The sequence below is a fragment of the Conger conger genome, chromosome 3 (genome assembly GCF_963514075.1).
Source record: "Conger conger chromosome 3, fConCon1.1, whole genome shotgun sequence".
Lineage (NCBI taxonomy): Eukaryota > Metazoa > Chordata > Actinopteri > Anguilliformes > Congridae > Conger > Conger conger.
This window is the reverse complement of record NC_083762.1, coordinates 68,049,173-68,074,318: the sequence shown is the minus strand read 5'-3', so window position 1 is coordinate 68,074,318 and position 25,146 is coordinate 68,049,173. Positions and strand designations below refer to the sequence as shown.

Here is a 25,146-nt window from a genome sequence, read left to right as displayed (position 1 = left end):
CGTTGTTTAGAACAAAAGTCCTGTGCCAACTGAATCATAACTGACTCCGATATGTCCTGAGATAAGATTTCGTACTGTCTGATAATGTGCGCTTAAATAGTTTCTTAATCGGATAGGTTATTGTGAAACACGCACAGGAAACTGTCATGTGGACGTGGAAACTGGTGGCGGCCATATCCCTGTGTCGTGGGTCCAAGAATTACAAAACACGGACGCGAGAACTAGAACACGGCGGGGAAGGAAACAGCTTGGCACTGTATGAGGATTAAACATCAATTTATTTAGTATCCAGCACATAATAACAGGTAAATTGTTTGTGTAGCCAGTCGTTGAGTTTGAGAAGTATTGTTAGTTATCCAGCTAATACGGCAATGTGTATGTTGCTAGCTAATTGGCTAACGTCATTACTGAAGAAAAAATCCGGTCTGGTGGCTATAGTGTTAGACTGACACGTAGATTTAGTGTGATGGGAAAAGGCAAAAGGTAAATCGCTTAATCTTGCGTTCAAAACTTACCAGTCAGCTAACTGGCTTGCTTGCCTGATTGGTAGCTAGCTATCTAAATCACTATCCAGTCCGGAATTAACTAGCTCGCTAGCGTTAAGTAGTTTGTCCAATTTCGTTGTCGTTTATGTTTTAGTAAAATGGCTAGCCAAGCGACTGAGCTAACTAGTTGGCCTGCCGAACTGGAGGAGCTATTTAACGCTTTAACGTAGTCTAGTTGTATGAAAAGTACATTTTGGGTAACTACTACTAGCAGTAGCCTAATAGTTAAGCTAGTAGTAACGTTATTCTCTGGATTGTCTTTGAAAAGACGCCGCTATTTATTTTGCACCGTGTGTTACGGGTTACTGTTACTGTGGAATAATATACAGCGAGTTTGCTGGCTAGCCCTTTCGGCTGATTGGGTTTTTCTTTTGGCCTGCTCAGTACTGAACATGTAATGTAGAATGGAGACCGATTTGCAGGCTTGTGTTGATAAGTAAGCCTAATTGGCTTGTTACTCCAGAACCGGAAACTTCCGTGTCAAGACTTGAATGAAATATAAATGTGTCTTCGTGAGTTATAAATGTTGTTTCTAGGTTAAATGTTTAGGTACTCTTACCTTAGTTGGGTGTTTACCGTCTAACTTACAGAATGAACCCCAAAGTTGACAAAATATTCGGAATTCTTTCCTGTTCCAAGGTCTAACTACATATACGTAAGCACTTTCAGGCATCATACTGGAGAGTTCATAGTTGTAGTAATGACTTAATAGCGGAAATCACTTTTACAAAGATAGCGCACTGAATTGCTGAGACTGTAAAGGTATGTACAGGTGTGGGGATGACGTCACTCTTCGGCTGATCCAAGACAGCTGTTGATTCATCACTATCTGGTTGGTTATTTACATCTAGCAGAATACATTTTCCAACATACATTTCCTGGATTATGAGCTTTTACCATTTTATATCAATAATGGTACTGTCAGGCCTAATTAAATGGTGTTAGTGACATCATGGGTGCGATCTGAGTTTCTGTGTTGGCTCTGTGCTCAAGTGAACATTGCTCTGAACTTCATGTTCTGTGCAAAATGTTTAACTTTACTTGAAAGATAATGTTTCCAGAGGATATTGCCCTTATCTCACATTGCAGAATTGTGAGTGAGATATGGGAATCTTTCATAAGAAACATAAGATTAGGCCCCAGTCATTATGCACAGGCACACTTAGGGATGGTAACTTCTAATCTTCAGTTTGAGATGATGTTAAGTAGGCCTGAACTATGTACATATTTCAATCTTTGCTTATTGTCTGTACATTTAGCCATGTATGTGAAGCATTGCCCTGTTAACTTGGATAATGTACAGTGGGAGTCTTAGACCACTAGTGAAATGATAAATTACTAATATGATCAGCTGAATTTGAGTGAAAAGTTGCATATTTGGAACAATGACATTCATTTCAGAATTTCTTTGTATTTGGTTTGTCCACTTTTTGCTTTAATGGCAACGTGCACTCAAGCTGGCATGGACTCCACAAATTTGTGCAAAACCTGATGTTTCATGTTATCCCAGCATTATTTGAGCATCTTGTGATGTTTCTGAATGCTTGGCTTTTATTAGTCTTCAAGTACCCCCATAAATGTTTTATGGGGTTGAGGTCAGGTGATTGTGGATTGTCCAGCACTCCTTGCTCTTCTTTGGTCTTCGAGTAATTCTTGCAAAGCTTTGAAGTAACTTTCATTTGTTTTAATTTTTTCAAGATCCTAAAACTTTCTGTTTATGTCCAGGATTTTTTTGAATATCTCGATGAAGCCCGACAATTCTACACATTGTGTTAGGGATGGCATCAGGCTCTGACAGCAGAGATCTTTGACTGACACCGTGAGCATTTCTGGCAGTGTCAGACCTTACATGCCAGGCTCCTGTTTTTTTTATGTTATAAGCCTTGTGAAAGCTATTATTTTCCCAAAGTAATCACACCATCTCAGTTTAGGCACAAATGCAGATTGTCGGCAGGAATTCAAACCAGAAAATCAAGATTATTGTGCAAACGGCGTTTGAACCTGCAGCAATCATGCTTGCATGGAAATGAAGTCATAGTCATAGTTTGTCTTAGTTTGCTCAACGTGACATGCTAGCTCAGCAGGGCATGATGTTGCTTTGTGATTATAAATTGTGAGAAAAGGGAAATGGTGAATCGCAAGAGGAGTCAAGATATCACACTTCTGACGACTGCCCTGAAAAATCTGAACAATGTAGATTACCATAGACCTAGCAGAGAAAGTTGAGGCCAATCGAGATCTGACCACCTGGGGTTCAGGACTAGTTGATGCATGGATCTTGTGGCTGCTTACCTTCTGCCTCTAAGTAGTAAGCAGACTAGTTGCTGTCTGTTCAGTGATATCTTACCTCTGACCTTGATCTATCTGCTTTTTGCTTCCAGGTTTGCCAATATCTGGATATGTCCTTCATATTTAATTTAATATACGGTGGTTTGACTAATGTATTACAGTTTTTAGGTAAGTTCTTGCATTTATTATGTAACATGGAATATTTGTCTTATGGATTTTGTCTGCATAGCACATTTCGAATCTTAAAATCTGTGTCCCCATCTGGGTGATGCTACCATACTTTTTCTCATATTTTTTACCTTTGCTTGGAAGATGCATACCAACAGGTTGTTTACTGAATCTCTACCCTGTATTTCAGGACTGTACAAGAAATCTGGCAAGTTGGTGTTCCTTGGATTAGACAATGCTGGCAAGACAACCCTTCTGCACATGCTCAAAGATGACCGAATGGGACAACATGTGCCTACTTTACACCCAAGTAAGTGAATTAAATTACTCACTGGGATTGCCATATAGAATAACTTTGTCCTTCATTCGATTTAATAGCAAGTAGCTATACACTAGCACTTTATTAGGTATTTATTCAACTTATTCTTTAGATTTATTGAGTCTTCAGCTGCTGTAGTCTGTCCACTTAGAGGTTTAATGCGTTGAGAAGCTCTTCTGCATACCACTGTTGTAATGTGTGGTTATTTGCGTTAAGGTTACCTTCCTGTCAGCTTTGACCAGTCTAGCCCTCCTCTTTAATGAACAAGTTTTTGTCCACAGAACTGCTGCCCACTGGATGTTTTTTTTCCCCCACACCATTATCTGTAAACTCTGTGCAATCATTCCATGGTCAAAGTCACTTAGATCATTTCTAGAAAAACAGCTGAACCTCTTGACCACGTCTGCATGCTTTTATGCATTTAGTTGCTGCCACATGATTGGCTGATAGTATTTGCTCTAACAAGCTAGTGTACAGTTCTAACATTAAAGTGCTCACTGGGTGTATGTCACAGCGCTGGTTTGTCCTGTCTAACCGAATGAGAGAGGAACAACTGGTTTGATGATGGGTGTGCTCATAGGAGATTGGAGGCTGCAGTTCCACAGCAGTTCTCTTACACACCAGCACAGACTTAAGCGCCGGCTAAACATGTGGCAGTAACCATAAGAGATGATTGATTGGAATTTCTGCTCCATCATTTAAGGCCAATTTTAACTAAATAATACATTCTTTTTTTTTTATACCACCTTTCAAACACAGAACACAAAGTATTTTACAGAAGAGATATAAGAATAGGATGAAAATGACAACACGGGGATACAGTAAAAGCAGCACAAAAACGGAAAATGGCAATAAATAAGGAGAGGAACAAGAGAGGCAATAAAAAATAAATAAATAGAAGGAAATGATAAAACTGCAGCATTAAAACCACAGCAAACACAATTCTAGCAATTGTTACAGATGGCAGTTTTATAAAAACGGGTTTTAATTTTCAGCAAACCTAATATTGTATGGAGGGCTGTTCCACAGACGTGGCACAATCACCTCTTGACTTTAGACTCTGCTGGAACTGCCAAAAGTCCAAGGCTGGCAGACCTGAGAGGCCTCTGAGGACAGGAGGGAGTTAAAACTTCACATATATTTGGTCGCTAAACCCTGTAAGGCCTTGTAAGTAATCAGTAACCCTTTAAAATTTATTCGAAAAGCAACAGGCAACCAGTGCAGAGAAGCCAGTATTGGGGTGGTGTGGGAGTAACGGTTCCTCCTGGTCCGTAGCCTCGTGACAGAATTTTGTACCATTTGCAGTTTAGCTACGGTGTGGCAGTGAAGGCATGACTCGATTTGCTCTGATTTTAGAAATGTTCCTAAGTTGGTTTAAAAACATCCCTGAACTACTTTTTTCATATGTAGTTCAAAGTCTAAATACATATCCAAGATTACGCCAGAAGTCTTTTATGTAGGCTTGCTGATTGAATCTATGGGACGAAGGAATGGTTATAACTGGATAGGTGTTCAGGGCCAACCGTAAGTTCTTCTTAATGGCAAGAAGGTGCAATGTCATGTTAAGGACATTCAGAGAATATGTTGTATGGTAAGAGTTGCATAAGAGAAGTGACCCACCTGCTCTGTTCCAGCCTCTGAGGAGCTGAGCATTGCTGGAATGACCTTCACAACGTTTGACCTGGGGGGTCATGCACAAGGTATGCTCACCTCTCCTCTATGCTGTGGTCCACCATCTGTAACCACGCTCTGAACCGTGCTCTAACCTGCCCCCTTCTCTCTGTTCAGCTCGTCGTGTTTGGAAAACCTACCTCCCTGCCATCAATGCAATTGTGTTCCTGGTGGACTGCGCAGACTCCTCCAGATTGGAGGAGTCCAAAGAAGAGCTGGACGTGAGTCTCCCCCGATTCACTGCGAAGAGCTGCATCACCTCAACTCAAACACAGAAATGATATTCTGTAGAATAGTAATTTTGATGATATTACCTGTGGGTATGAGCTGTGCTGTGATTGACATTTGTCATGAGCTGTACTGTGATTGACAGGCACTTATGACAGATGACACCATTGGAAATGTGCCTATCCTAATCCTTGGAAACAAGATTGACAGACCGGAAGCCGTCAGTGAAGAGCGACTGCGGGAGCTGTTTGGACTATATGGTCAGACCACAGGAAAGGTGAGAGGACTACAATCATTTTTTCTCTCAGCAGTAGAAATCAGGTTCATAGAAGAATCAATGATGTTTAACCATTGGAGGAAGGTAAAACCAAACTTCTGGAGATGCAGGTTGTTGCATGAGTGAATGAGATATAGCTAGTCATTTGCTCTATTTTGAGCTTAGAATTATACATCCAGTTGTAACCTTGTATTTTCAGGGAAAATTATATCCAGTCACATCCCTCAATTTTAAGGGTAAAATGAGAGCTGTCCAATCGCATCCCTCTATTTTCAGGGTAACGTGCCCCTGAAGGAGCTGAACTCGAGGCCGTTGGAGGTGTTCATGTGCAGTGTGCTGAAGAAGCAGGGATATGGAGAGGGCTTCCGCTGGCTGTCACAGTACATTGAGTAGTCTTGAGCCCCCATCTCTCCAAAACATCCACAACCTCAACTCCATCGGCCGAACATGTGGACATAAAATTTCATATTCTTTTTCCTAGAAGAATGCGTTATCAACTCTGATGGAAAGAAGATCAACAACTTTTGAAATTTTGTTTCTTTTTCCCCCACCAAGGAATTTGTAAGCGTGAGAATCTGTACGTAAGAGGAGGACTCTCGGAACTTCAGTTGCGTTAAAGACCATCCAAATGCACTTTTTTAAACCAGAGACTACATACACACTTGTTAATCACCTACTTGGATTTTTTTTTCTTCCTTTTTTAATAACTTGGTTTCAATAAAACTTGAACATGTGACCACACATATTTGGTAACTGTGAAAGATGCCTTAATCCCTCGACCATATCTGCCCTCGACTCATTGCTCCCCATTCAATGCCATTAAAACAGTGGGTCAAGGTTCATTGTTCTGTATGTTCAAACGGGACATGAAGCTTTTTAAATACAGACTGGTTTCCATGCTAACTGTTCATTTTAATGAACATTTGTTATTCCGTTTGAAACATGTATAGCAAAGGAAGAACCCTTACCAGTCATGAAGGTGGGGAGTTGAAGACATTTAAATAAATGGCGGGAAACGAAAATAAAGGCCACTTGTATCGAATGCAGTGTAATTAGCACAGTTTCAAACTCCAGGTTCAAATCAGCAGACCACTAATCTATGATGATGATTGTTTTCTCACATTAATGCTTTGGCCCAGATTGATAAGAGTTAAGTTGCTTGAGTAAATTTAAGTGAACTTGGGTGGCTGGCCTGGACATAAGGGGACAATATCTGAGGAAGTATTCCACTACGAACCTCCATCGTGGGCCAGTCACTTGCAGAACAGGTACACCAAGGTAGTCATCCTACCTCTACTTTATTATTGGGCATTTGAGTTACGCAACTTTTTTTTTTTCATTTTTTTTTTTTTTTCATGCAGGTTTCCCACAGGTTTTTTTTTAAAGTGCATTGATTTCAATGTAGAAAATTCAAGGTGTGTGTTGTCTTAAGCTTAAATACTACAGGTACCCTCTATTTATAAATATGCATATTAACTGGCAAGCTAAATCTTTGAAGAATCACTAAAATATTTTCCAAAACATCTTATTCACATGAATGGCATTGAACATAAATGTACTGAATAATGTTAATGAGAATATTATTAATATAAGAAAGGTCATAGAACACATGGTGAGCAGACTTGTATATCTGGATGGGTCTTACAGCAGCCTTTGTCCATCAGCCTGAGTAAATGGTGAATGTGGACGGACTGCGTGACCTGTCTGCCAGAAGTATGTTTTTTAACCCAGTCACACTGGAGCTTGGCTGATTGTAATCAGTATCTAAGGTAATCTGATATAGGCTCTGGCGGAATATCAGTATATATAATCATATTATATATTCATTATATTACAAAATATTGTTTGTATGAGAAAAGGTATTTAAAAAATACACAAAAATGTAAATTTTTCTTATGTTTGGGGCATCCATAAATTCCAAGTTATGTTGAAGTTTGGTATGTGGACCAAATATGAAGCATCTTGTGGTTGACTACTTTACTGCTGGGGGGGATAATAAAACAAATTATGCCATTGTGTATGATGATCATATAAGGTTTGGATGCAACTATAAAACACTGTCCTTTTTAGGGAACTGGGTTGTGGCAAAACTTGAGGAATTGACCTGCTTTGTTTAATCACCCTTGAACGTGGGTACCAGGGGAAGCATCAGGGATCCAACTACTTAACCTTATTAATTTATTACACTAGAGTCCTTCTGACAGCAATCTACATGAATGTGCTTTACTAGCTGCTTACCTGGAGAATTGCAGATGGTCTTGTTTTGAGTGCTATGTTCTAAAATTATGTTTAGACACAACTATGACAATCCTTTCAACAGCTGGGAGTCCCTTTTTAATATCGGTGCTAGATCCCAGCCAATTCTGTGCCCAAAACACAAATAAAAGTGTATCCACTTTTTGTATCCTAGGGCACAAGATATCCTTATCCTAAGAGAAATGTAGTGGACTAGTCTCATTTGTGTATAGGTAGGAATCATCTTTTTCTTGCCGTGGTTATGCACATAAACCATCACCATCGGATGTATTCTGTGACAGCATTATGAGTGCCTTGAGTATAAAAAATATTCAGAACTGTTGGATTTATAGGGCTGGTTTCACACAGATTAAATGTAGTCCTGGACTAAATAGAGATTTGTGTGGAGTGTAGTATAGCATTTAATCTAGGACTGGGTTTATTCTTTGTCTGTCAAACCATTCTTAAACCAGTTATTTCCGGATTATAACTGAAAGGTTAGCTGCACTGTGCTAAATAGCATGTTCTCATCAGTAAGTCTTGTCGTGTTCTTTATATAGCGAGTGCCGTCTCTGGGTTGTCATTTTCTGTCGATTGTGTGCCTGCAGCTGTTAGCTTAGATGATGGCAGGCACTGCGTCATGAATATGCTTTGTGTACCTTTCAGCAGTAGGGATCCTGTTGTAGTCAAACACTCTAAAGAACTCAACAAAACTCTACATCTGGTCAGATCTGGGTTGAAATAGTATTTGTTATAGATTCAAAGGTCTGCATCCAGCCATGTAATCCTCATCCCTACATCCGATTGGTTATGTCGACCCTTGCATTCCCCACCTGCTGATTCCATAGGTCGTCAAGTGAACAAAGTTCTCAGTTGACCCATCTGCTTGAAGTAGTTTTTAAACAGCACACAGTGCAATCCCCTGCTCAGCTGATCCACCTATGGCATCAGTTTCCACACAGGAGCTTAGCTAATGTGATCTATATACACTACTTTTAGTTACAGAGCAATACTAGTTAACTGTATGGGTTCATGGCTCTCCAAAAATATTTTTTTCCTAGAAGAGTGATACTACAGAATTCCATGGACTTGCAACCCTTAAAAAAGATTTCTGACACCACATCAGTGAGACACAAACACTCTTTAACAACCAATGCTGTTCAAACCAAGAAAAAAAAAACATTTAAAAATAAGTTTTGTGTAGAAGCTGAAGAGTACCATCAACCCAACACAGATATATTACAGTTCTGTTAGCAATAACTTATTTCACATCATGCAATAAAAAATGAACAATAACACAAACCTCAAAAGGTTGCTTCTTTTTTTTTTTCCTTTTCTTTTTTTAAACATGTTGGCAAGTAAAAGTCCCTATTTTTCCTTGTGGCACTTAAAAGTTGTTCTGTTGTTGCCTTGGTTTGTGGATGAGGTAAATGAAAAAATGGATTTAAACATGGTGGGGGAAGATGGCCGCTTCACTGTTAGGAGTCTTTCCAGCTCTGCTCCACGATGGCAGACACCCTCTTCTCATACTCCCGCTTGTTCTCCTGGTACAGCTGGGCCGCCTGGCTGTTAGCCGGGCTGTTGGGGTTTGGCTCATCCAGAAGAGACTTTAGGCGTGAGAAAGTAAGTCACACAATAAGACTGTGATTCAAACACGCACTGTGACCACCTCCTGTTATATAGACACAACGGGAAGCATATGGTGGGATTCACAACTGGGTTTATGCAAAGATTCTGCTGAAACTGCCATTTAGAACCTCAACATGAATTAATAGAATTTTCTTGTCGAAGGTCACGCTGTGGCAGAATTTAACTAAATTAAGATTCTCCAAATACAAAATCAGCCTGTATGAGCTTTTCACAGTTTATTGAAAAGTGAACTTTACCCAGTGATAATGACAGACCACAATCTAGGCAGAAACTCTAAAGGCCAGGCTCTGTAGTCTCACAGTAAGTGCCCTGCTAGGATCAGCTAGTCTTTCAGCTCATAATGGATAAAGTCATGGACACGGAGAACCTGTTGTAGTAGACCTCACTTCTACTGTGATGCACTTTATGAACACAGGCTCTGGTATACGTTTCCCTGCTGTGGCAGCAGCCTTCCTGCAAGGGGCATGAGAGGTCCGTACCCACCTGAATGGATGTTAAAATGGATGAGACGTCATATGTTGGGCTCCAACGATTCTGCAGGATGTCTAAACATATACTCCCATCTGCATAAACTGCAAGAGTAAAAGATGTCTTACTGTTCATCCATCCCGTATGTGAACTGAGGGAAAATAATTCCACTAACTCAGCACAAATTAAATAATATGAGGAGTAATTGGGAAAGGGCATTATTGACCTATGAAGAATAATGACACATTTTATGCCGATGAAGACTAATATGTCCACACTAAAATTAAAAGAGCATAGGATTATTAATGATGAAGAGGCCATTCAGCCAATCTTGGCTCATCAGTCAGTGTAGTGTCTAGAAAGTATCCATAGCACTGTATGAAGGACCAATTGGGAAGGTATTATCTCTGTGTACAGTGCGTTTGTGTCACTATGTAGTGCAATCTCTGTGGGAGGGGCCAATCACTGTGGATGTCTTTGTTTTGTACATTAATAAATAATCTTTCACAAAATATACATTTATGTGACTCCATGGCCTGCTTGTTACTTTTAATGAAATCCTTGTGCTTTAATCATGGCACGGATCAGAGGAAGAACCTCACCATTTGGGTGGAACATTTTTGAGATGAACCTCACTGTTGGAGGCTTGTTTGGGTACTCTTCTGAAAACTCAATCACAAGCTTGAATGTTCCTGCAGGAAAAAAAGGAGAATTACAGACAATAGCCAACCTGAAAATGCAGATCCACCACTAATACTGCAGTCCACAGACCAGTCACTGCTTCCATTAATCCGCAGCAGTCACAGCTTACCGTTAATATGTTAAAACTATAGTCCGCAGAAGGGCTACAGCTTCCATTAACACTGTGGTCCACAGACAAAACAGCTACTATTCATGGGGTCCACATCACAAAGTTGAATAAGTTAGCTAAAATTAACAGCTTACCATCCTCAAATGGGGTTCCCTCGGGTCTGCAAGTAATCAGAGAAATAATAAATAAGAAGCTGCGTGCTTGCAACTACATGCTATAAATAGTTATCTTGTTCTTAACATGTAATATTTTACCCTTTGAGGAGTGAGTTACAAATAAGTCTGTTGAACAATGAATGACATGCCAAATGCACTGCTGAAATTTTAAATAGTTAATATTTAACCAAACAGAAATATCGTTATGAGAATACTCTCCGGAACCATCGCCTAGAGCCATACGACACAGTGTAACAAGCTGGCCCCTGAACCCTAGCATATGAACAGTACAGTGCTGCTATGGCAACTGCTTGGGCATGACCAAACTAGGAGAGGCTATGCAGACATTTCTGCCTGGAGAGTATAGCCAAAGGAGAGATCTCACCTGATGACAAAATATTCAGCATTAACAATACAACATTACAGCAGTCTGATAGCAACTTAGCTTATTCCTAAGACTCACACCCAAGCAACCAACCCTAGACATATCTGCTCATTACTGATAGCATAAACAAGCAACATGTTAGCAACTTACAAGTCAAAACTACTAAATGGAACCCGTTCTAGTAAGTAAACCATCTTGCTAGTTAAGTAATTATCAATAATTTACAAGCTGCAATGATGGTTATGCCGGTCAGACTGTCATCAAGTTTTGACTAATGCAACACCACTTTCAAAAATCAGTTAGGTTCAAAGCATCAAGGGTGAATGGCTGAGGTATCAAACACCCCTCTCCATGGTAGAAGCAGATTTTAACTGAGCTGGCATGAGTACAAAGTAGGGGGCAGACCTAATTTTGCTTCATGAGGTTGCAGCCTCCTTCATGTGCTCTGCGTGGCTTATTTTAACTTCACCCATCTCAAAAACAGCTCTGGACAATTGCTCTTCTTTTGAATAGTTTTCTTGGTGCTTGCTTTTGTATTTCAATCGCATTATTGCTTTATTTTATTCTATGTAAAGCTCTTGGTTTTGAAAAGTAATAATATTCATAATAATAATTACAACAATAATAAAAAGAAGAAGAAGAATATTACTACATCGGTGTCTCACGCTGAACCTCTTTCAATTTGCTTCCCAAGAGGTGTAATCTGCAGGACAGTGGAAAGATAAAGCAGCTCACCCAAATATGACTGCATTCCACAACATGATGTTGTTTTCAGAGGGGGCTCCACTCACGCCAGCAGGAGGGTCCTCTTGAAGCCTAGCAGATGAAAGACAGCCCATCCATTAATGTCAAAACACACATGGGGATGAATTTGTGTTTTGTAACAACTATTTTATCCAAGTTTCCCCATTATTTCTCAAGTTAAAATGCAGAGCTCTGATGCCTGCTTCATCATCAAAACTTCATCCTTGGGAAAGACTAGCACAGTGGTTCCCCTGACTCTCTGTGCCCACAACCAATACAGGCCAATACACTTGTGACCCACCATCTACTGTCAGGTATCCTGGCATAATTCCTAATATTGTTTTAACTTTACTGGTTCTTTACTGGTTCCAATACTTCCGCATGCACCATTCTCTGCACTCAAAAGTCCATCAACTGAGGAGTGAAGCCTCTGCACAGAAGGACCAGTCCTCATGTGTGCACGTTCATACATGCACGCACACGCACACGCACACGCACACGCACACACACACACACACACACACACAAACACGAACAAACACATACATACATGCAAGCACACATGCACGAACACACAGCACTCCTCTAATAAGACTTGATCTTCAGACAAGTAACTATTCTATGCACAACTGGCAAGTGGCAACAAAACACTACAGGAGAATAAGCAAGAGGAATAACAAACTGAAGACCTCTGTGCATCTGGAACATTATTGGGGGGCAAAGAATTGAGCTGTAACCCAAAACACCCTGGCTGACAACCTTACAGCTGGCAGCGTGGATCTTCAATCCACAGTTTTGTCAATCTTTATTGTCGTTATTCATATTGCATTAATTGTTCTGTACTGTGACCGATTACTTTTGGTTTATTAAGTCTCTTGGCACAATACACAGTATTTCATATTTCAGCCACAATATTCCCATGCTATGTAGATAACTACGGTGACCAATAAAATACCGGGAAATGAAGACACTTTAGTCTTATAAAGCCTCTGTATTTCTGCGTTAAGGCCACTGACATTCAATTACAATTTTCTAAGCAAGATTAAGTCAGAGACTTAATTTTTCTTCGGCTGTGCGTTAAACTCGTAGACTGACTTTAATAACACTGATAATGTTCCTATAACGTACTTTCCTCCATATATAGTTGTTATTAATCGCATCTATGCCTCATATGTACGCAACTCTGCATTAGAATATAATCTTCGATTCTTGGCAGTCTGGTCCTGAGAAAGGACACCTGCTTCATGTTACTACTACTTCATGTTGCTAGATGCCATCGGTACATAGTCTGAAATATTATTCTGAAACATATTTGTTAAACCCATCTTGTTATTTAGGTGACGCTTTTATCCAAAGCTGTATATTACTGTATGTTTATCAAATAAACTCTCACTAAAAATGCCAATGTAGCTACCTGACTGTCGGTTTCACAAAAGCTGCGATACTTACCGAAAGACAGGGCTATTGAAACTTGAATCGCTAGCTTTGCTCGCTAGGAGGCAAGCAACCCGCAAGCATAGTCAGCTAGGCCAAGCAGTGAGAAAACAAAGCAATAAAAACGTTCAGGAATGTACCTTTTGAAATCTCTCATGAGTCGTCTTCTAGCCGGGGTAGACATTGCTACTTCAGAACGCGAAATTTGTTATTTTAACCATAAAACTGTGTCGGACAGTGTATATTTTTGACGGTTCTATTTCTTAGGTCTTTTCTTCTCCCAAACAACTGTGATGACGTCATGGACTCCAGAAAAAAGGAAACAGAACATTCTATTGGAACAATTCACTTCTAAAATACGGAACAACGTGTAAGATTAAAAGTGATTCTGAATGTGACTTTTTGTAAAGGGGTGATTTTTTGTACTATCATGTGCACTACCAAGCATTATTACGTGCTTGAAATTATATTTCTGTGGCATGAATTCGTTGTGTACGTATATGTTTCAGCCGGCACCCCCTCTACATTAAAGGGTTGGTACAATCTTGCTAGCATGGCAGCAGCACGCCCTCTGTGAGAAGGGGGAGCAAGGGGCGTGGGAATAGAAAAGGGGTGTGGCTATATAAAAACGGGCGTGAGGACATAGCGTTTTGAGGTGACATTTCTTTCAGTCTCCACCTTCTTCCGTACCCTTTTCAAGAATTCTGTTGACATTTACCTTGTTTACTCGTTTACCATCTGCTTTTATCCGTCTTACGTCTTATCAATTTTTTAAAATAGTTTTCCTTCCCCCACCTCTGCGGAGGAGTTCACTTATACAATCCGTGTAAACTATTACAAATGATTTAAAAAGTCATGAATGGGAGCCCTCCTGAGAAAAAATAAACAACATGAAAAAGCAATTGCCTATAGAAAAACACACAAAATAAATGCAGTATTTCTCACCTTCTGCAAAAAAAAAAGAAGACATCTCATCCACAAATATCTGATTTTGATCAAAATGCATTTTGGGGCGCGCTCAAGCTAAACTGCAAAGTCCACCATGTAGTATAAAGTGCAGGCTGTATTTGGACAGTGGCACAAGTTCTGTTCCTTTGGCTCTGTACTCCAGAATATGCAATTGAATGAATATGCAGACTGTCACCTTTAATGTGAGGGTAATACATATTGGGTGAACTATGTTCGAATTACGTCTTTTTATACATAGTGCCCACGTTTTGCCAACACCATGTTTTACAAATGAGGAGTGGGGAGGTGGGGCAGTTCTTTGGTTCTTGGGTAATTCCTTTTATCCTCCACATGTTGCTCCTGCCATCACTCTGATACAAGTTAGTCTTGGTCTCATATCTCCACAAGAGCTTTTTCCTCTGAATATAACTCTGCAGGTTATATTCAGTATACTTAGCAAGCTGTAACCTGGCATCTAACTAGTGGTTAGCATCTTGCAGTTTAGATCTGTTTGTGAGATCTGGGGAGAGTGACTGACACATCAAAACCTGCCTCCTGAAGAGTGTTTCTGATCTGTCGGACAGGTTTTCTTCACAATGGCATTCTTCGGTCATTAACAGTAGAGATCTTCCCTTCCTCAGCCGACCAGCCCGTTTGCAATTACTGAGCTCATCCGTGGTCTCTTTCTTTTTAATATGTCTTTCCTGAATAGGCAGCACGGATGGTGCCGTGGGTAGCACTGCTGGCTCACAGCAAAGAGGTCCTGGGTTCGAATCCCGGTCAGCCGGGGCCTCTCTGTGTGGAGTTTGCATGTTTGTGTGGGTTTCCTTCAGATACTCTGGATACATGCAAGTTAGGCTGTTTGGAGAGTCTAAATTGCCCGTGGGTATGAGTGTATGAGTGAATGGTATGTGTGCCCTACAATGGGCTGCTGACCTGTCCAGGGTGTATTCCTGCCTTTTACCGAATGTATGCTGGGATAGGCTCCAGCCCCCATGTGACTCTGTTCAGGATAAGCGGGTTAAGATAATGGACGGATGGATGGGTTCCTGAATACACACGGTTGCTCTGGGTATGAGGTCAGATTGTCACCTCCTCAGCTCTCTTCTCCATCAGAGTAATATGTCAGGAGTCCTGTTTTTTCCCTTTGTCTTTAGAAGTATAAAGTGGGATGAATAACTTAATTTTCAGAGAACTACAAATAATGACTACTTCTCTCCATGATCATTTAATAAAGTTTGACCAATAATTAAGTCTGCGGAGACCTGAATTCTTCCAAATTGAATTATTCCTTGACAAAGGGATATGAAAAATACCAACATTGGTGACTGCTGGACATACATAACATGAATATTCCTTTTTTTTGTTGTTGAGAAAAACGTATGGCAGAAATAAATGTTACTGTTAATTTAACTTTGTACGTCAGTCATAACTGTTGGTAATTAATTATCCTGTAATTTGCCTTAAGTTGTATCTGCTTGTAGTGCTGCAGTGTTCAATTGACTTTATAGAAGAGTAAATGTCATGACAATGCCATTTCTGCAAGTATCTTGGTCGGTGGTGTTGCAATTATTTGGTAGATTTTTCGTGTCATCCGGCTGTATCCGAACACCTACAAAGTCGACGGCGGCAAAGTGCCTTCATATATTTGTTACCAACAAGTATGTAGTTGTATACAGTTACAGTATACAAAGAAGCTTTGGCTTTGCGCATTCTGTACGCAGTGTGTGACGTCATCCGGTACCAGACCGAGAACCAGGGGTGTGACTCGGGACGCTCTTCTACGTCTTCTCTGATTTCTCCATGTTCAATTTTCTGTTAATGATCTAACCTCACTTTGACTACATCCGTAATTCAGTTATAAAAACAATAGCGGTGCTGGAGAATTTGGGCAGGATCAGTTCACTTGGTAGCTAGCCAAGTGATTTTCTTTCTTTTATTTTGAAATTACGGTAGTTGGTTGTTTAGTTGTCTTTTTGCCTACGCTTGTGGCTAACACGGACATCAGACATGGACGAAAAGGCGTTCACGAAGGAACTAGACCAGTGGATCGAGCAACTGAATGAGTGCAAGCAGCTTTCAGAGAACCAAGTCAAGACTCTATGTGAAAAGGTAGTGTACTTATTCAATTTAAACGGGTTAATATGACCTATTAACTTCCTTAATTCTACGTGAATAAAGCCAGGAAGTGGTTTCACGGGCTTCATTTTCAGCAAGCTAACGCAACATACCGGTTAGCCTGCTAGCTTGTCGGCTAAGAAGAAGATGGCGGAGTGAATTGCCATTGGTTACCGCCGAAATGCCTATAATAATGATTGGTTTTGATAAACATGCACCTTTAATAATTTTTGTGTGGAAAGTAAAAACTATAATTCGCATGATCAAGTAGCCAATCTTGTATTTTTATGACAAGACATTTCGCAATCTGTTTTGTTTTAAATATTGCACGGCGAAGCGTTGCAGGCTAGCTAACGTTAGCAAGTTGGATAGTCCAGGTAGCTGGCTACATTTAGCTAGTCGAGCTAACATTAACGTTAGTTAATTAGCTCATAGTTAGCCAAGTTAACTAACTCGTTAGCCAGTTTGTGCTGTATAGAGCTAACAAACATGAGCATTGTTAAGCTAGTATGTTTGCGACGTCATGTGTTGAATTATCCACTGTAGCAAGCTCACGCCCGCCTGTACTGGCCGGCATTAGCTAGACAACTTGGCTAGTACTAGTAGAAAGACAACCGATTAAATCTGTACCCAGATATCCTAACTAGCTAACGTTAGCTACTGTAGCGAACTGCCTCTAGCCTAGTCTGGTGAAAATTGGTGTCGCGAGACTTTACCTTAGGTTAGTTTGGTAGATTTTGGTAAACTTTAGCTAACGTTAGATGTTCCTCCTAGCTATCTTGGTTTCTGTATCATCAATGAATTCCTAAAATGGCGCCGTTAAATTGGTGAACCACCAACTAGCTAGCTAAGTTAACGTTATTTGAACTGGCTAAATATTTGGGAGCAAATAATTTATGTAACAGTTGGCTACCTTGCCAACTGGCAAATGTTGTGTACGGTCATGCTGAAATGGAAAGCTGTGGCAGCTTCGTTAGCTAGCTAACGTTAGCTATCCACGTAAAGTCCTGATAAATGAATGGAGGCGCTGTATGGTTAGCTTCATCTTACGTGAGATTACCACTACTAGCCATTAAATTAGCCTAGACTACCAATATGGATATAAACTGTGCCGCTCTATAGCAATTTCTCAACCTGCATCTATACTAGCCATGGGATGAGTCTTGCCTGATTGGCTTTTGGCGTAACGTTACAGTAACATTACCCGACATAGACCAGGGTTGCATTATGTTAGATCTATACCTTGCTAACGTTACCATTGGAGATTAGCGTTTACAGCAGATACGATATTCTCTGGTTTCAACAAGATGCACAAAAAACGTATTCATTTGCTGTTTCTGTTCTCTGTGTAGTGTAGCAAGCATTGAAGTGTGGTGCTTTGACGGGTGACGTGGTACAACAGGATCCGTAAATTGAAGGGGGGGGGGGGGGGGGGTTTGTGTAAATATGTACATGTTTAAATACGTTTTAGATATTTACAGAAGCTTGGAGTGGGACTGAAGTAAGTAAATGCACTTCAAGTAATTGTAGAGTTAGCAGATCCCCATGAACATTTAGAAAGGTCTAAATTATCCGTCATTGCAAAAAAGGAAACTGAAATAAACCCCAAAAAAGTGAACACTAGCTACAAAATTAATGTAGTTTAGAAGCAAAGAATAAATTATTGGAGGCATTTTCAGAAACCCCATTACAGTAAAAAAATAGCATTGTAAGCAATTGGATGACATTTCAGTTCTATGATTATTCCACCAAAAATATATATATTTTTTGGGTACACCTGTTTCTATGCATCTCGGAACAATTAGGATGAAAGCAATCGCATGTATTGGAGAGATTCCTAAGGCCTCAAAAATTTGAGCAGTTCATGGATTGTGTGTGATTTTCCTGCGAATTAGCGAAGTTGACCAAGACGCGGTAAGATGCTCTGTTCGTTACGAATGCTTTTAGTGTGACCTAACCACCGTGTTCACTCCCAATAAAAACACACTCGCTGCAATCAAATTTGTTATTCCCTCTGCAGGTAGTCATCGCCCACATCTCTGTGCTGTCTTCATTCATACTAATTTTCTTTACCCTGCAGGCTAAGGAAATCTTAACAAAGGAGTCTAATGTGCAGGACGTGCGATGTCCGGTCACGGTGTGTGGCGATGTCCATGGACAGTTTCACGACTTGATGGAGCTCTTCAGAATAGGCGGGAAATCCCCAGACACCAATTACCTGTTCATGGGCGACTACGTGGACAGGGGCTACTACTCCGTGGAAACAGTCACACTGCTTGTATCTCTTAAGGTAACCTAGACCAGCAGTCAGAAATTCAGATACTCGAGAGCAACAGAGTCCACTGTTTTTGATGTTACTCAAAATTCAATTGGTAAATTAAAGCAGTTCGGCAGTGCATGACTACCTTCACCTGATTCCCGTGGTCTGATTTGGTTGCTGGTGGCATCTCCAGGACAAGGTTTCTCCTTTATACTTTCTATTTAAGCAGTAGACCAGTCAATTGAATCTCAGATCACAAACGCCATTCATGGAGAATCGCAGCTTTTAGACTTTTTATTTTTTTGGTCTCATTTTTAACGTCAGGAAATGTAGGCCTTGGAAGTAATGTGCTTGGACACTAATGAGTCACTTGAATTAAGCACCAAAAATCGGCAGACATTGTGGTTTTGAGGTCCGTGCCTGAAAGGTAATGGAATATTATTTTGCTTTGCTTGGATGGCTGTTTGCTGTCTATTGGAGAATTATGATTGTTATACCAATGTCAGGCATGCTGTGTGGATGGCTTAGAAAAAGGGAGCTCATGTTGTTCCACCAAATATATGTTCTATATGAAAGTAAATGCTTACAGGTTCAACTGTGACTCCAGACTATATGTAAGACATCCTGTGAAGTCTTTGCTTTTGATTCAGTCACCTTGTGGTCTTCAGATGTGATTTGTTGACTTGTTTCCAAAAGGACAAGTTTTCCCACTGATGGATGTATAAAGCTCTTTCATCATATTCCATTACTGCAGGGATACACCTAGATGAAGTTTTTCCTGATTTATTATCCTGGAAAAGCACTGGTGTGTGTGTAATGTATCCCTTGTCTTCCAGGTTAGGTACCGTGAACGCATCACAATTCTACGAGGGAACCATGAAAGTAGGCAGATCACACAGGTGTATGGTTTCTATGATGAGTGCTTGAGGAAATATGGGAATGCCAATGTTTGGAAATACTTCACGGACCTCTTTGATTATCTTCCCCTCACTGCTCTGGTAGATGGCCAGGTATGGCATGAAATTGGCTCCATACATAATTTATTGTACAATTACTTGTAATCACAATCTGGTTTATGTTCTAATCTATCTATTTTAGTCTTAAACCATGAATAAATATGTGAATTTTTTATTTTATTTTTTTCTCCCCTCTGTCAGATATTTTGTCTTCATGGAGGCTTGTCCCCATCAATAGACACATTGGATCACATCCGAGCTCTTGACCGCTTACAAGAAGTTCCACATGAGGTACACGCACACGCACCATGTTCACAAGATGTGTGCCATGCCCAGGCGCATTGCACACCACATCTCACACACAGCGTCAAACGTTGCACCAAGTACAGTGGGGAGCAATAATTATTTGGTCCCTTGCTGATTTTGTAGGTTTGCCCACTTACAAAGAGTGGAACTGTGTAGAATTTTAATCATAGGTACATTTTAACATTGAGAGACAGAATATCACAAAAAAATCCACAATAACAACATCATATAAATTTTATAAATGTATTATCGTATTTTTGCATGAAATAAGTATTTGATCCTCTACCAATCAGCAATAATTCTGGCTCCCACAGACCAGTTAGTTTTCCATTAAGAAGCACTCCTAATCTCAACTCATTACCCAAAACACTTGTGTCAACTCGTTACATCGTTATGTAGCTGTATAAAAGACACCTGTCCACACAATCAATCAGATTCCAACGTTTCCACCATGGCCAAGACAAAGGAGCTGTCTAAGGACATCAGGGACAAAATTGTAGACCTGCACAAGGCTGGGATGGGCTACAAGAAAATAAGCAAGCAGCTTGGTGAGAAGTTAACAACTGTTGGAGCAATTATTAGAAAATGGAAGAAACACAAAGTCACCGCCAATCTACCTCGGTCTGGGCCTCCACGCAAGATCTCGCCTCGTGGGATATCAATGATCATGGGAAAGGTCAGTGATCAGCCCAGTACTACTCAGGAGGAGCTTGTTAATGACCTGAACCATCAGTAACACACTACACCGTGAAGGATTAAAATCCTGCTGCGTGCGCAAGGTTCCTCTGCTGAAGAAGGCACATGTACAGGCCCATCTGAAGTTTGCCGAAGAACACCTGGATGATCCAGAGGAGGCTTGGGAGAAGGTGATGTGGTCAGATGAGACCAAAATAGAGCTATTTGGCATCAACTCGACTCGCCATGTTTGGAGGAAGAGAAATGCTGAGTACAACCCCAAGAATACCATCCCCACTGTGAAGCATGGAGGTGGAAACCTTTGCTTTGGGGGTGTTTCTCAGCTAAGGGGACAGGACCACTTCACCGTATCGAGGGGGGGATGAATGGGGCCATGTACCAGGAAATCTTGGGCGACAACCTCCTTCCCTCAGTAAGAGCACTGAAAATGGGTCGTGTATGGGTCTTCCAACATGACAATGACCCAAAACATACGGCCAAGGCAACAAAGGAGTGGCTCAAAAAGAAGCATATTAAGGTCCTGGAGTGGCCTAGCCAGTCTCCAGACCTAAATCCCATCGAAAAATCTGTGGAGGGAGCTGAAGCTTCGAGTTGCCAAGCGACAGCCTCGGAACCTTAAGGATTTGGAGAGGAGTGGACCAAAATCCCTCCCAAGATCTGTGCAAATCTGGTGAAAAACTACAACAAACGTCTGACCTCTGTGCTTGCCAACAAAGGTTTCTCCACCAAGTATTAAGTCCTATTGTTCTATGGATCAAATACTTATTTAATGTGAAAATATATAAAATTTATAAAATTTATATGATGTTATTGTGGATTATTTTGTGTTATTGTGGATTATTTTGTGATATTCTCTGTCTCAATGTTAAAATGTACCTATGATTAAAATTCTACACAGTTCCATTCTTTGTAAGTGGGCAAACCTACAAAATCAGTAAGGGATCAAATAATTATTGCTCCCACTATGTGGCATACCATGTATATACAAGGCTCATCATTTTTTAACCTATTTCCTCTGAAAAAGTCCGGATAAAAAAAAAAGGACAGTTTGGATTTAATCTATTTTCACCCAGATTTTTTATTATTTTATGTTTCTCCGCCTTTGAAATTATTTTTTAAATTATTTTCTTTTTTTGGAATAAAATTCCGGATTTAGTTATCTAGACCATTGCTGTTGTTGGTAAATGAGGCTGTGCAGCTTTAAGAGTGGGAATCTGGTGATTGGTCCGATGTGTGTATGTGAGGCTGCTGGGAATAGTGAGGGAGGGAGGGAGTGGAGTGAGCCCGTTGTGTGTGCGTTTTAAAAGAGAGCATGGCCGCGGAGAAAAGACGGTAGTACAAGTTAATGTAATTTTCTTTGGTGCAATAATGGAAGCAAATGCCTAAGGTTTCCTCCTCGCTGCAGCAGAAAACTGCTAAGCCGTTAAATTGGGTGTTACTCTGAGGTTACTGATGAGGGAACGGTGCAGCTACAACCAACTAGCTATAATTAGCAGCTTCGGCTCTGGAATCTAAAAGAAATAGTGGTTTGGTTCCCCTGTGTCTCAAACTTGAGGTCCGCCCATGCTTGTTTTGTCACTGCACATAAAATAAGGAACCATTGTTGCTAATCATAAAATAATTTATACAAATAGAACTGTTATTTTTTACAGTGAAAGTAATAAAATGAATTGAGTGGAAATAAAATAAAAAAAAAAACCAGATAAATAAACTCTGAAAATGATGAGCCTTATGTATATATTAGTATGTGTAATATCTTATCTATACTGCAACAACATGTATTCTTTGTGTATGTTGTACTATTGAGTGCATGATCTGTGTTCAGGGAAAGTGGCTTTGTAATATTACTAATATCATATCAAACCTAAACGCTAACACTGATCTCTGCTCCAGGGGCCCATGTGTGACTTGCTGTGGTCAGACCCAGATGACCGCGGGGGCTGGGGAATTTCCCCCAGAGGGGCCGGGTACACCTTCGGACAGGATATCTCAGAAACCTTCAACCATGCCAACGGCTTGACACTGGTCTCCAGAGCCCATCAGCTAGTGATGGAGGTGAAAAGCTTGCACCGCACAGCTTGAGTATAATGCTGCCCACATAGAGGAGGACATCCACGGATATCCAATATCATATTGGCTGTGTAGCACAGCTGTCCTTACCTGTGGATCTCTATCTTTGACATCTTAGGGGGGTTTAAAGGCGTGTCCCAGCCTTAATGGACTGAGCCCATCAGAATGAACAATCAAAGAACAAAATGGCTTTCCTGGACTATAAGGGAATTATAATTAGTGTGGAAAAACCTTAGTAAAATTATTGGACTGGGCGGCAAATACCAATCATCAAAGGGATATAAGTCTGTTTTGCTTTTTAGCTAGCTATATTTCTGGTGTTGTGCGGCAATACAATTAGTATTCAGGGTAAATTACTGTATTTATTCCTGTTGTTCTTTTAATGTCTTGGTGATTAACAGTGTCTTCTGTTAGATTTGACTGATGACAGATCTGTCTGTACAGGGGTACAACTGGTGCCATGATCGCAACGTGGTAACGATTTTCAGTGCACCAAATTACTGCTATCGCTGTGGCAACCAGGCAGCTATCATGGAACTTGACGACACTCTTAAATACTCCTTGTAAGTATTTAATATGTACTACAATTTTAGCATTTCCTGACCAAAAACCTACATGTATATTTCATTGGTGTGTTTCATCTTGTTATATTAACAATGGAACATTCTGTTCTACATTTGTATAGTGGTTTTTACAGTGATGCTGTCACAGCGACTCTACATAAAATACTACTTAGGGATCATAATTCATCAGAAGGTACTGAATATTGATTAGTCCGCAAAGCAAGTCCCTGCAATTAGCTGACTTGCTTCATTAGTGTATCATGAGGTCCAGATTGCTGCAAGATTAGAGGACCAACAAGTCAACAAGGCTACAACCAGTCAAACACTGCTGCCACTGTCTTTCCAGTATGTTGGAGAAAGGATGCCATGCCTTTAACTGCCTTTAACTGCTCTCTTTGTCCAGCCTACAATTTGACCCTGCGCCTCGTAGAGGAGAACCCCACGTCACCCGACGCACCCCAGACTACTTCCTGTAACACCCCCTGGTCCCCTGCACATTTGAACAGCACTGCAATTTATGAATAAACAACCATTAATATACAGTCATCTAAAACCAGAGAGGGATGGGCAACCATACAAACTTGTGTATACAAACGATTATTTAAGCTTCCAAAAATAAAGTATCTTTACATGGACCAAATGGTGTGCCATATTCAAAATGAATCACAAACATATTTTGTCCAAGAAGACTCTTGCCACTCCTGTCAGCATCGCTTCCTCCGTGCATGACCTCCAATGTTTATTTTATTTTTTTGTTTTTAATCTGCAGGTCTTCAGGTTCTTTCAGTAAACACTTTGTATCAAAGTTCTGAGATAATGATACAAACTCAGTTGGCACTTGGGACCTAATGATTAAAAATAATTCTGTATAACTTTGGTTTTACTCACTATGACAGTATATTGAAGGTTGCAGTGAAACGAAAAACTGGCCTTGTGAACCTAATGAACTGAAATATTTATTTTCAGGGAATTTTCTTCCATTTCTTTCTGCGCTTTATTTTTTATTTTATGAAATAGTTCACATTTACCTTTTATCTTTACAGAGCATCCAGTCGTTTTTTTATAACTCCAGTAGAAATTAACTTCTAATTCTTTCCACAGTACAGTGCTGTAAAATGTATCCAACTCAGATTCATACAGAAGCCGGGCAATAAATTGGCATTGTGGAAATGGTAGCAGTAACATTGTAAAGGGTACACGTCTCGCAAAGACTCACTGAATAAAGATGAAAGTTGCTCATTCAATTCTTTTTGTATTTTTATTCACAATTTGTACCATACATGAATCTCTGTGTGCACCTTCAACCTAATGCTACACGGAAGGCCGTGTAAAATGTCATACAATAAAAAGCCAGGGCTTATATAGTTGGAGTCTGTCAAGCTATTTACTGCAGTCAACACAGGAGTGAACTTTCTGAAGTAAAATTTCTCCTGGTGCTATGTAACATTCACCTGCACTGAAGTGTGCCTAAGAGCATTCTGGTATGATCATCAATGTGCATATGACCTGTAAACGGCTGCAAACTTATGCCAAAACATTTTTTGTACTTAATGTTCTATAGGGAGAATACATACGCTAATTGTGCACCATCGCAGTAGACGTGTTACGCAACATTAAATGTTCTGTGCTAAATTTTATATTGGTACAATTGCAATATTAGCAGGGATATAAATCAAAGTATAACGTGGCCAAGCTTAAACTGAATTCTCTATTATGTTTTATACAAAAAAAAAAATTGAATTTGTATTGCAACTTAAGATATTCGAATGTCGGCTACATAAGTCTCTTTTTTTGTTGTTTTTGTTTTACAAAACGCACAAAGGCGTAGCTACTCATATTTGAGCTTCCAC

General features: G+C 40.2%; 3 protein-coding genes across 4 annotated transcripts; 2 read left to right on the top strand and 1 right to left on the bottom strand.

Annotated features, from left to right (window-relative positions):
* The first annotated feature begins 136 nt into the window (after positions 1-136).
* On the top strand, positions 137-6,539 carry LOC133123270 (GTP-binding protein SAR1b-like). Of its 2 annotated transcripts, none has more exons than XM_061233610.1 (7): positions 137-305; positions 2,927-3,002; positions 3,193-3,312; positions 4,956-5,021; positions 5,110-5,213; positions 5,366-5,497; positions 5,774-6,539. In XM_061233610.1, the coding sequence occupies exons 2-7, from the start codon at positions 2,945-2,947 to the stop codon at positions 5,888-5,890; spliced, it is 597 nt and encodes a 198-aa protein (XP_061089594.1). In that variant the 5' UTR covers positions 137-305; positions 2,927-2,944; the 3' UTR covers positions 5,891-6,539. The 2 variants fall into 2 exon arrangements, with proteins under 2 accessions (XP_061089594.1, XP_061089595.1); XM_061233611.1 differs by lacking the exon at positions 137-305 and adding an exon at positions 408-483.
* A 2,315-nt stretch (positions 6,540-8,854) lies between these two features.
* On the bottom strand, positions 8,855-13,811 carry LOC133123272 (ubiquitin-conjugating enzyme E2 B-like). The gene is made up of 6 exons (XM_061233612.1): positions 13,520-13,811; positions 11,937-12,017; positions 10,796-10,821; positions 10,453-10,542; positions 9,866-9,954; positions 8,855-9,339 (listed from the first exon to the last, which is right to left on the bottom strand). The coding sequence occupies exons 1-6, from the start codon at positions 13,561-13,563 to the stop codon at positions 9,211-9,213; spliced, it is 459 nt and encodes a 152-aa protein (XP_061089596.1). The 5' UTR covers positions 13,564-13,811; the 3' UTR covers positions 8,855-9,210.
* A 2,251-nt stretch (positions 13,812-16,062) lies between these two features.
* Positions 16,063-24,540, top strand: LOC133123905 (serine/threonine-protein phosphatase 2A catalytic subunit alpha isoform). The gene is made up of 7 exons (XM_061234613.1): positions 16,063-16,439; positions 18,526-18,735; positions 19,542-19,715; positions 19,863-19,952; positions 22,557-22,718; positions 23,178-23,296; positions 23,700-24,540. Exons 1-7 carry the CDS (start codon positions 16,338-16,340, stop codon positions 23,770-23,772), a joined length of 930 nt encoding a protein of 309 aa, XP_061090597.1. The 5' UTR covers positions 16,063-16,337; the 3' UTR covers positions 23,773-24,540.
* Positions 24,541-25,146: the final 606 nt, after the last annotated feature.